This window comes from Elephas maximus, chromosome 1 (assembly GCF_024166365.1).
Source record: "Elephas maximus indicus isolate mEleMax1 chromosome 1, mEleMax1 primary haplotype, whole genome shotgun sequence".
NCBI lineage: Eukaryota > Metazoa > Chordata > Mammalia > Proboscidea > Elephantidae > Elephas > Elephas maximus.
The window spans coordinates 760,027-772,457 of record NC_064819.1 but is presented as its reverse complement, the minus strand read 5'-3'; the positions used below and the strand labels follow the sequence as shown (position 1 = coordinate 772,457).

The following is a 12,431-nucleotide window of genomic DNA, read 5'->3' as shown; positions in this document are numbered from 1 at the left end:
TTAGGGAATCAGGCGTAGTGTTTTCAGAGTTCTACAACATTTGAGTGTGTCGGATTATAAAATGTGAAAGAAAAGAGGTAGGCTGAAGTTTACATAAGAAGCTTAGGCCGTGTTATGTAGGCAATGGGAGAGCCATAAATGGGTTTGCTGCAGTAAAGACAGATGGACTCACTGTTTAGGTAAATGACTGCCAGCCCTGTGTATGACATGTTGTTGTTAGCTGCCAATGAGTTGTCCCTGACTCATGGCGACCCATGCACAATGGAACAAAATGTTGCCCAGTCCTGCACCATCCTCATGATTGGTTTTGGGTGGGACCACTGTGACCCATAGGATTTCCAATGGCTGGTTTTTGGAAGAAGATTGCAGGCCTTTCTTCCTAGTCTGTCTTACTCTGGAAGCTCCACTGAAACCTGTTCAGCGTCATAGCAATATGCAAGCCTTTACCAGTAGGCAGTTGGTGACTGTGCATGGCTTGAGCCCAGCTCTCCAGCCTGGAAGGCTGAACTACCAATGCGGTACAAACAGTTGTTCTGCTACTAACCGAAAGGTTGAAAGTTCAAGTTCACCCAGAGGCACCTCACATGAAAAGGCCTGAAGATCTAATTCTGAAAAATTTAGCCATCGACAACCCTGTGGATCACAGTTCTGCTCGGACACACATGGGTTCACCGTGAGTTGGAATCAACTTGATAGCAACTGGTGATTACATTCTTATTACTAGATTATTTCTTTCCTAGTTCACGTATAAATATCTCATCTGAAATTTCATACAGCCATGAATGTTCACCTTCCTCCTTTACAATTCATAATTCCAATTTTGTCTTTTAAATTTACTACTAATCTGATATCTCAGGAGATCTTGCTGAGTGATATTTACTTTAAAAATGTAAAAACTTTAAGTGTAAACATTAGCACCCCCAACCACTGCTAAAATATTATTTATAGCTTACAAATTTGGTGATATTTTTAGGAAGGAGCCACAGTTGTAACATTTGATTGTGGAAATGATATATTTGAAGAAGGTGATGAGCCCAGAGGAATCTATGTAATTATTTCAGGCATGGTAAAGGTAAGGCAGACTTACTTACAAATGCACTTGTGAACATTAGTTTAAAATTTTATAAAATTGGGAATGAATAGCTTTATTCCTTTTGTATTACACTAGCTGCAGTTCAAATGACAATTTTCGTGTTAAGAAACAGTGGAAAAGACCACTCATCTGTCTCTTTAGTCATACTTTATCATAATAATAAGCTATCAAAAAAAAGAGCGTCTTTTAAGATGGAGAATTACATCTTCTATTTATCTGAATTGGAGATTTATCCATTCTACCTGGGTAGAGGTTGGCTGAGTAGGAGGAATTAGAAAGATTAGGGTATTTAAGAGTGTTCTGTTTAAAAAAAAAAAAAAAAGATGCTTTGTTTCTAAGTCATTGCTAATTTAATAAATTTACTTAAAAAGGAAGAGTAATAAGTATTATGAAAACAATATGTATATGTCATAGATTGAATTATGTCCCCCCAAAAATGTGTGTATCAACTTGGTTAGGCCATGATTCCCAGTATTGTGTGGTTGTCCTCCATTTTGTGACTGTAATTTTATGTTGAGAGGATTAAGGTGGGATTATAACATCACCCTTACTTGGGTCACCCCCTTGTTCCAATGTAAAAGGAGTTTCCCTGGGGTGTGGCCCGCACCACCTTTTATCTCTCAAGAGATAAAAGGAAAGGGAAGTGAGCAGGGAGTTGGGGACTTCATACCACCAAGAAAGCAGTGCCAGGACCAGAACACGTCCTTTGGAACCCAGGTCCCTGTGCCTGAGAAGCTCCTCCACCAGGGGAAGATTATGAGAAGGCCGACAGAGAGAGAAAGCCTTCCCTGGAGCTGACACCACGAATTTGGGCTTTTAGCCTACATAGAAAATAAATTTCTCTTTGTTAAAGCCATCCGCTTGTGGTATTTCTCTTAAAGCAGCACTAGATGACTAAGATAGTATATATTAGAAATTTTAAAACTCAAAGGGGAAAAAGCTATTAAACTAGGTAATTTTAAGAAGACAAGTCAACTGACATATGTATTTTTCTTTCTTTCTTCCTGAACAGCTTCAAAGATCAAAGCCAGGTTTGGGTAATGGCCAAATACCCTGGGAGTCAGAGGAGAAAGACTTTCAGATAACTCACACGGACTATGTGATCAGTGGGGAAATAATAGGAGAGTTAAACTGCTTAACGAATGAACCCATGAAATATTCTGCTACCTGTAAAACTGTAGTGGAGGTCAGAAAATATCACCTTATATCTTATGATCATTTCCGTTAAGTATCTAGCGTCAAGCTTATGGTTGCTTCTTTACTTAGTATATATTCACAGTCTAGTGACAATTTAATTTTTTTAAAAAAACAGAAGTAATACAGATCAAAACTTGTTATAGAATTATACTCATCCAGTAAAGTGTCTTGGCAAAATGGCTTATGTTAACCTACTACACTGAAAGAAGAATTTAACCAGAAAAAAAAAAAAGTGGTTATATGGGCTTTTGCAGGGGGGAGGAATTGTGTTGGATATGTGAGTTATAAAAACCATAATTGAGAAGGGAAGGAAGGAAGAACAAGTCAGAGACCTAGGAACAATTATAGAAAAGTTGAGCAAAGCAAATGAAAGTGCCCAACTTCATTGAGAAGGAAACCCTTAAAGTACAAGGGATTCCCACTAGCTTAATTTGAACATCAAAAAAGAATGACTGCAATTAATTGAAGTCCATCAAATAAGTTGATAATGATATCAATTTTTTATTTCCATGGAGGTTACTAGGATATTAACTTATTACTCTAAAAATTGATTTTTTTAAAAAGGGAAATATTTAAACATTTTTCCTACCTTTCCTCTTTGAACTCTTCTAAGGTAACCAAAAAAAAAAAAAAAATGATAAGTTAAAGTTCTTCTTTACAGAAGAATTCCAGCTAACAAATGCAGAATGAAAGAATTAGAAAATCTTCATTTTGCCATTGCTCGGATCAAGGCAACAATAATGAATCGATGCTGAAACTACTAAGTGGAATATTAATAGTTAAGTTTATAATGAAGGAAACAGACTAACACCACCCATCAATCTTAGCATCACTAAAAGCATGATGACAAGGTGCTATGTGCCCAGTGACGTGGTAACTCGGTAGTACCAGCACCAGCCTTGAAGTCTTCTTGCACAAGAAAAGAGAAAACCTGAAGTTCTTCAAGCCTCTGGACCTAACCAGTTTATGGGAAACACAAGAAGGAGAGAAACAAGTTAATTGAAACTAAAACAGAAAAACAAACTCATTGCCATCTAGTCAATTCCAACTCATAGCGACCCTATAGGACAGAGTAGAACTGCCCCATAGGTTTTTCCAAGGAGCAGCTGGTGGATTCAAACTGTCTACCTTTTGGTTAGCAGCCAAGCTCTCAACCACTGTACTGCCAGGGTTCCATAATAGAGGGAAATAATTAGCTAAATTTAAAATGTGGAACATTCTATAGAACACAAGACCTGATTTCCCCGACAAATTAATGGTAAGAAGTGTAGGAAGGGGAGAGACAAGATAAACTGTTAAAAAGAGATTTTAGAGTTATAATAACCAAAACCAATTGTTCCAATTTGATCAAAACCAACTGTAAAGAGACTATTTTAGACAATTTGGGAAATTTTAACATGAACAGAATATTACATGATATTAAAATATTATTTTTAATTGTATTATATAACCACATAATGATTATATCTTGAAAATGTCCCTATCATTCAGAGACACCTATTAAAATATTTATAGGTGGAATTATATGATGTCTGGGATTTGCATAAAAATACTCTAGCCTTCTGCATCTGGTTAGGATGAAGTTAGTGGCAGCAGACTAGCACACCTACCAGAAAAAACCATAAAACTTGACAAAATATATGAGGCAAATGTGTTCAGTCACTGGAAAATAGCAAGTGTAAGTCTGAAACCCTGGACAGCAGAGAAGTTCACAAAGTAAGTCTCACACCAACCCTGACTCTGGCTAGGACAATTTCCCAACTATGATGCAGCTACCAAGCATCCAAGCAGAATATGGTAATCCTGCTGAGCCGAGAAGGAAGAGGATGGAGGTTGAGGCAGGGGAAGTAGCTGGAATCTATAAAGCAGGCATAGGAGAGGTTGTTGCACAGAGGGAGACTCTAGGAGTCTGTGTGGTGGTCCTCCACAAGTCCTTGTTGGAGGGCTGGGCTGCATACGCACAGGATGGGACAAAACTAGATTAACCAGACTGTTAAAAATGGAACAGGAATATTATAGGTCAAGAATTAGCAGAGATTAGGGACTTTGCAGGCACAGTCTTGCCGGAAAGAAGAGACCTTTTAACACCTCAGCTGAGAGACCAGAAAGAACAGCCCATAGGTATAGGGACCATGACCTAAAGTAAAGCCTGCTCTGGATCCACCCTAACAAAGACCAAGAGCAAACGCTGACAGGATCAGGATCCACAGTGGGGGCAGAGTTTGGAGGTTAAGTACCAGCAAGTTACTCAGGCTTGAAAAATGTCTATGATCTTCCACTGATTTACCCAACCAAATCATAAAACCCAGCCTACACAAAATCAAGGTAATCAGCCAGTAAATAAACTGCCTACTACAACAAAATTCAACATTTTCAGGGGGGAGATAACAGAATCTGGAATCTTGACAATGTATCAGCAGCAATGTCCAGAAGCAATTATGAATTACTAAACAGGCAAAATTATGAATTACTAAACAGGCAAAGAAACATGAAAATGTGACCCATAAAATGTCACCTATAATGTAAAAATAAAAAAAAAAATTAAAAAAAGAGGGGGAGATAAATAGAAACCAACACTGAGATTGGCCAAAATGTGGATTTGGCAGAAAAACCTTTAAAGCAGTTACTAAAAATAGATCAAAAAAATTGAGGGAAAATATGTTCAAATAATTAAAGGAAAATATGTTCTTAGTGAGGAAAGAGATAGGAAATTTCAGCACGAAATAGAATATAGAAAAGAGTGAAATGGAAATTTTTAAGTTAGAAAGCAGATTGGAGATGTGGAGATGGCAGTAAAAAGGAATCAGTGAATTGGAAGACAGGTAATAGAAAGAATATAGCCTGAAAAACAAAGAAAACAAGGACTTTAAAATGTACAAAGACTGTAGATATCTTTGGGGTAATATCAAAAGGTCTAATGGAAACCGAAAAAGGAGAAGAGAGTGAGAATTGAGCTTAATGGCTACATAGTCTGTTTGGGGTGATGAAAAAATTTTGAAAATAGATAGCTGTAATGGTTGCACACATTTTGAGTGTAATTAATGCCACTGAATTATACACTTAAAAGTGATTAAATGGCAAATGTTATGTTATATATATTTTACCACAACTAAAAATATTTAAAATAAAAAAAAAATACACTAACATAAAAAATAGGAAGAACATAGTAGAATTGTCTCTCTTTGCCAATGTCATGATATCTACATTTAAAAAATCTCAAAGATATACTAAAACTAACTAGAATTAATAATGAACTTAGAAAAGTGGCAAGATTAAATTTAAATTCCAAAACTCAACTGTATTTTCATATACTAGCAACGAACAACTAGAAATGAAATGTTTGAATTCCTTTTACAAAACGTATCAAACAGCACATAATTATTAGGAATAAAGTTGAAATGAGAGATGTGAAACGCTTTTACAAAATATTTTCTAAAGAACATAAAGATCTACATAAGTGGAGAGATATACCATATTCATGGACTGGAAGGCACAATATTAGTAAGATGTCCATTCTTCTCAAATTGATCTATGGACTCAATGCAATCTCAATCAAAACCTCGTAAGACCCTTTTTTGTTAGAAATTTACAGGTTGCTTATAAAATTTATAGGGAAAGGCAATAGTCCTGGAATAGAACAAAATTAAAAAAAATAATAATGGTAGATGACTTACACTGTCTGATTTAAGTCAAGAGTAATCAAGACAGTGTGGCATTGGCTTAATGTTAAAATAAATGAAACAGGAAAGAGAAAAGAGAACCTATGGTCAATTGATTTTTGACAGAAGGCCCCAGATATTTCATTGGGTAAATAATAGTATTTTCAACAAGTGATCCTTAAAACATTGAATATCCATGTGGGAGCAATGAAGCTCAGTATCATACAGTATGCACAAAAATTAATTTAAAATGATCATAGGCCTAAACATAAAAGCTAAAAAAAAAAAATTTTTTTTTTTTTTTTAAGCTAGAGTGATACAAATTGTAGAAGAAAACATAGGAGATTTTGAGACAGGGAAAGATTTCCCAGGACACACACACAAAAAGAAAACACTAACCATAAAATGAAATATTGATAAACTGGATGTTGCCAAGTCCAATTTATCAATATTTCTTCTGCTATTCAAGAGACACCATAAGGTTTATTTAAAAAGCAAGCCACAGGTTAGGGAAAACTTCTTGAAATACCTTCATCTGACAAAAAGCTTGACAAAGGAATACGTAAGGAACTCTTACACTTCAAAAATAAGAAGACAAACTACCCAACTAAAAGTTGGGCAAAGGATTTGAACAGGTACTTCACAAAAGAATATTCCAGTGGCTAATAAACATGGGAAGAAGATGCTCAAAATCATTAGCTTTCAGAGAAGCAGAAATTAAAATCACAAGATATCACCACATACCTGCTGCATTGGCTAAAATTAAAAAGACTGGCATACCAAATGTTGGCAAGGATATAACGCAACTGAAATTCTCAAACATGGCTAGTGGGAGTACAAAAGTTTGCAACCACTTCTAAAAGCAGTTTGGCAGTTTCTTATACAGGTACATATACAGGTACATATACACTTACCATACAACCCGTCAATCCCAAGATATTTACCCAAGGGAAATAAAAACCCATGTACACTAAGACTTGTATGTGAATGTTCATAGTAGTTTTATTCTTCATAGCCAATAGTCTATTCATTCTAAGCCTCAGCATTTTATTGTTGCCTAAGATGTTTGCTCCTTTCAAATAATGTGTTGTTAGAAATACATCTTTGGTTTAAAAGGTTAAATGGTTTTTATTATAATTTGTTTTTTACTGATCAAAATCTATAACAATACCAATGAAACTCTCATTGGATCATATGGCCTTTTGAAATTCAGAAGTCAAAGTCACACAAATATTTACTAACATACACATTTTATTATGTTTCCAGGCCATAAACATGAATTTTCATAATTTAAATTCTTAGCTCTAATGCATTATATAAACAAGAAAAACTTATTCCTTTAACCATAGGTTCACAGAATGAAATATTGAACTTTTCTTATATCCTTCTTTTTCCAGACTTGTTTTATTTCCAGAAAACATTTGTTTGATGCTTTTAAACAATGCTGTCCTCTCATAGAATATAAAATGTGGCTAAAAATTGGACTTTCTATTACTGCCAAAAAGGTCAGGGAAAATTTATCTTATGAGGTAAGAGCTGGTAGGTGATCTTGCCTTCTCTCCAAATGGAAATGCATTAAAATATTGTTAGAAATTAACTACTAGGAATTTATATTAAATTTGTAAACAAATAATAGACTATGAATTTGTGTTTTTCTCATAGGATTGGAACTACAAAATGCAATTACGACTCTGTAACATGTATGTAAAAGATATACCAATGAACACCAAGACTGACATTTACGATGAAGCTGTAATCTATGTTATCCTCATACATGGATCTGTAGAAGATTGTCAGTTACGGAAAGCTTATAAGGCACCTTCTTTAATTCCTATTACATGTCATCAGGTAAAGAAATATTATTTCGTGTCATCAGTCAATATGACATATTTCCAACAAAGTATCAACATTAGAAAAATTATCATATTAATCTCGGGCTTTCCGCCTCCTATCCTTTCCCACACCTGACTCCATAAATACACACACATACAATGAATTCATTGATTACTTTGGCACTGAGTAACCAAGCACTAAGCTATTTCTATTTGATACCAATAAAGGAGGTAAAGCTGTACAGTTTGGCCACAGTTGGATTTGGGTGCAGTCTTCCACGGCGGAAAAGGACCTATAAAATTCATTTACACGTCACAGAGGAACACTTTATCTGGACAGTATCATTAACACTACAGAAAGGTTCTGCCGGACCCATAGCTCAACAGAATATCAATGCTATTTCCCCGGCTACTTAAGCTGTTGTTGGAGTTCCCCTGCCAAGCAAAACTAGAACCTGGGGCATGTGAGGATGGACAGAAGGGAGGGTGTGGTGTTTATGCGTGTGTGCTTGTCTGTGTTTGCATGTATTGGGGTAGAGTAAGAGAGACATATATATAAGGAATTGAGGGACCTATATTAAATTAAATATGTATATTTTTAAGCAGCTAGTACATGACAGAAAGTGCTAGCTGAAACTGCATTTGGCTGAAGTAACAGAGACAAAACAAACTTGCAACCTGCCTTCAAGAAGTCTCGCAATCAAATGGAAAGAAACAGATATATAAATACATTAATAAAATGTTTAAAGCTATGATAGATGTGCTTTCAGGGTACATTTAGGACACAAGAAAAAAGTGAGGTGGGAAGAATCCCGAGGTGAGAAACAGTCACAAGACTATTTCCTAAGTGGAAGCCATCAGTGCTGGCATGATGCCCAGTCAATGGTGGTGTCCCCTACCTTTGCTATTGAATGTATTATAACAGAGCTTCAGTTTGAGTGGTGGTTGGGAACTTATACAGTCAAGCAAGAGATGCTTGAAACCTGCTCACTCCTTTAGAAGCCCTGGTCACTGTGGATTGGGAAACCAATGTGATTCAATGTATATTAAAAACTACCACAAAGTGGAGTGACTTTTTTGAAATCTAATGTTTTTCGATTTTTTCTTTTGCCATGTAGAAAAACATTCTGGGTGATTTTTAAAAGGCCACTGATGATTAACTCTTGAATATTTCTCTCATTTGGAAGAGAAATGAATAAAATATTTAAAAATTAAAGAAAGTGTGTGGAATATTGACTTTAGCAAAACCAGCATATCCAGGAATTTTAAGATGTATGCCTGGGCGATCTACTGATATTTTCAATTTTCTCCCAAATGTTTAGACAGGGACTGAGATGGTAACTTACCAGAGAAACATTCAATCATACAATACTTCCTGAAAAAATAATTTGTATTCTGTCAACTTTCAGATACAAGGCACTGAAAATTTCACAAAAATAATGATTCTTCAAACTTCAATTGATGTCAAAAAATTCAGATGGAATACTAAAAAGTATGTACCTTCATGTAAACATTCTCTTGCATCACAATCATTAGGTGAGTTTTGTTTCTTTGAACAGCTTTGAAAACTTCCTTTCCATTTATAAAATAGCCATATATGTATTTGGAAACTATTGCATGCATTCTGCCTAAAGTATTGAAGAATTCTTTTAACTGCCATATTTGATATCTAAGGCATGAATTCATATTGAGGATATCTAGGTTTTAGTCAGAAGTTCTATATTTCATCTAAAAGACTATGTATAATTGTCAAAATAATATTTTCAAAGGGATTACAAGATTTTCCCAAAAATTAAAATTATTTTATATAGCAGTAATATTGAAAATAGCGATGTAGTGACTGAATGACAGACATATAAATCATGAAACTGAATGGATGAGCTTGAAATAAAGCCTATTTTCTTTATAAGAATTTCACACAAAAAAGTCAAATCATAACATAAATAATCAATTAATACCTACCATTAAGTCATTGATTAAAATGTGGAAAATAAATTTGAGATAGATTTAAAAATTGAAGAGTAAAAAATTAAATTATGGAATAACTAATAATAAAACAATTTAGTATTTGTCATTTTACAAAAGTAAAAATAATGCTATAAATTTAAAAGCATACAAATTAATTTTTAAAATTCTGGGTGTCAATAAAATTATTACCAATCAATGGATAAACAAGGGCAATGCAAAAATAAAACATGGATTCTACTCTGGTGAGCAGGGTCTGGGGTCTTAAAAGCCTGTGAGCGGCCATCTAGGATACTCCACTGGTCTCTTCCCTCCGGGGGCAAGGAAGAATGAAGAAAACTAAAGAAACAAGGAAAAGATTAATCCAAAGGACTAATGGATCACATCCACCACAGCCTCCACCAGACTGAGACAAGTACAACTAGGTGGTTCCCAAGTACCGCCACTGACTGCTCTGACAGGAATCACAATAAAGGACCCTGGACAGAGGTGGAGAAAAAGGTAGGATAAAATTCTAACTCAAAAAGAAAGGCCAGACCTGTTGGACCAACAGAGACTGGAGAAACCCTGAGAGTATGGACCCCAGACACCCTTTCAGCTCACTAATGAAGTCACTCCTGAGGTTCACCCTTCAGCCAAAGATTGCATAGGCCCATAAAACAAACCAAGACAAAAGGGGCACACCAGCCCAGGGGCAAGGACTAGAAGGCAGGAGGGAACAGGAAAGCTGGTAATAGGGAAGCCAAGGTGGAGAAGGGAGAGCGTTGACATGTCATGGGGTTGTTAAGCAATGTTGTAAAACAATATGTGTACTAACTGTTTAATGAGAAACTAGTTTGTTTTGTAAACCTACAACTAAAGTACAATTTTTTAAAAAATAAGAAGAAAACATGGAAAAATGCTCAACATTACTAGTATCTAAAGAAACAGGACTTGAAACATTTGGTCTACTTAATTAGTGGTTTTTGTTTTTTTTTTTAAGAATTATGATACTCACTGACCAAAAAATAAAGTGAAACTGATATGTATTCTTACTTTGTTGGTACCAATATAAATTAACAAAGTAAATTTTTTTAAAAGATATCAAAAGCCATAAAAGTGTTTGAATCATTTATTAAATAAACTTATTTCTAGATCTTTATCCTAAAGAAAGGAAGCAAAACAATAAGAATGGTAATTGAGCATTATTTATAAGAATTAAAAGTAGAGGTGGGGCCAAGGTGGTGGAATAGTCAGATGCTTCCGGTGGTCCCTTTTACCACAAAGACCTGAAAAAACAAGTGAATCGATTTTATATGACAATCTAGGAGCCCTGAACATCAAAGGCAAAGTTGAGAAACCAGGCTGAGCAGCAGGGGGTGGGCGAGATGGTTTAGAAGCAGCAAGGAGTTGCCAGACCTGACCCAGTGGTAACCGTCACCCCACAGGCTGGATCTGCTGGCTCGAGTGTGGTGCGACAAGCAGTGGCATTCAGGACTTGTTTTCCACATTGGGAGAGACCAAGCAGTGGAGAGTTCACTCACATCTCCAGAATCAATGAAAAGAAGCTCTCTAGGCAAAAGAGAAGTACTTGCATCTAGTCTACCATGCGGACCAAAAACCAAGCCTTTGGAAAAAACTCTCTTGCATTTAACTGACCCCTCCTTTCTCTGCACCAGGTCCTGAGCCAGCTTCAGTGATAGCCAACTTTCCCTGTGCTGGAAGTAGGACTGTCACTTGCCCTGAGCCACCCTTCCAGCCATGGAGAAGGAACGTATTAACAAACAGGAGGAAAAAGTAATCCGCTGGCTCCCCTAAGTTGGGAACTCAGGGCAGAAACAGCTCCCTTGCCTAGGCATAGGCATAAGTGATCCAAGACACTGAATGCCTTTCATCCCTGCACAGACCTGTATGAGCCCATTTCAACAGCATAGGCCCTCATTAGCACAGTACAACAAGGTATATACTTGAAGTCTAACTTCAACTGTTTCAGCTATATGTTGGAGAGGCAGGTTCATGATGTTTGACACCACTCTGCCTATTAAGCACCGTCCTCTCATGCCCATATCAGGGGCCTGAGGACTGGTGGCTCTACCCACACCACTTAGCCACCCTCAACAGAAGTCCAAGGATAAGTGGTGCTTCCCAGTCCTTACAGACAACAGCATTGGGTGCCCATAGTCTAGCTGCAAAAACCACCCACCTAGGCACTCTAAGGAACAAGGACATGCTTTCCTCACAGACACTCAGGGGCAGTTGTCAGTCCCCTGTCTTGTTCAGGGTGTGACCCTCTATTGTACTACACAAATCACCCCTGCTCATCTAAGACTGTAGGTGAGAGCTTGCACCACACACTTGGTGACTGACAACCTGGACACTTGAGCTGAATGCATACAAGAAAAGTAAACAGACTCCTGGGCTCATATACCTAGTAACAGCTCTAACCACCTAGTGACAGGATATTAGAGTTTCAAAGGCACCAAGAATCAAACTAGCTCACTTGAGCAGCCTATTTGGGCACACCAAAGCAAAACAAAACAAGAAGCTAGGAAACAGTAAACAAACATAAAATAAATAAATACAGTAAATTATCAATGGCTTGGAGACAGTCAATATCAAATCACATAAAGAGGCAGACCATGATGGCTTCAGCAAGCTCCCAAAACAGAGAATCAAGAAATCTTCCAGATGAAGAGAACTTCCTGG

General features: G+C 36.5%; 1 protein-coding gene across 1 annotated transcript in view; it reads left to right on the top strand.

Annotated features, from left to right (window-relative positions):
* SLC9C1 (solute carrier family 9 member C1) overlaps positions 1 to 10,927 on the top strand; it is a 124,607-nt gene extending 113,680 nt beyond the window's left edge. Inside the window, exons 20-25 of the mRNA XM_049852884.1 lie at positions 974 to 1,072; positions 2,106 to 2,279; positions 7,347 to 7,478; positions 7,612 to 7,797; positions 9,191 to 9,317; positions 10,881 to 10,927. Coding sequence (XP_049708841.1) covers positions 974 to 1,072; positions 2,106 to 2,279; positions 7,347 to 7,478; positions 7,612 to 7,797; positions 9,191 to 9,317; positions 10,881 to 10,927 — 765 coding nt within the window. The remainder of the gene's footprint in view (positions 1 to 973; positions 1,073 to 2,105; positions 2,280 to 7,346; positions 7,479 to 7,611; positions 7,798 to 9,190; positions 9,318 to 10,880) is intronic.
* Positions 10,928 to 12,431: the final 1,504 nt, after the last annotated feature.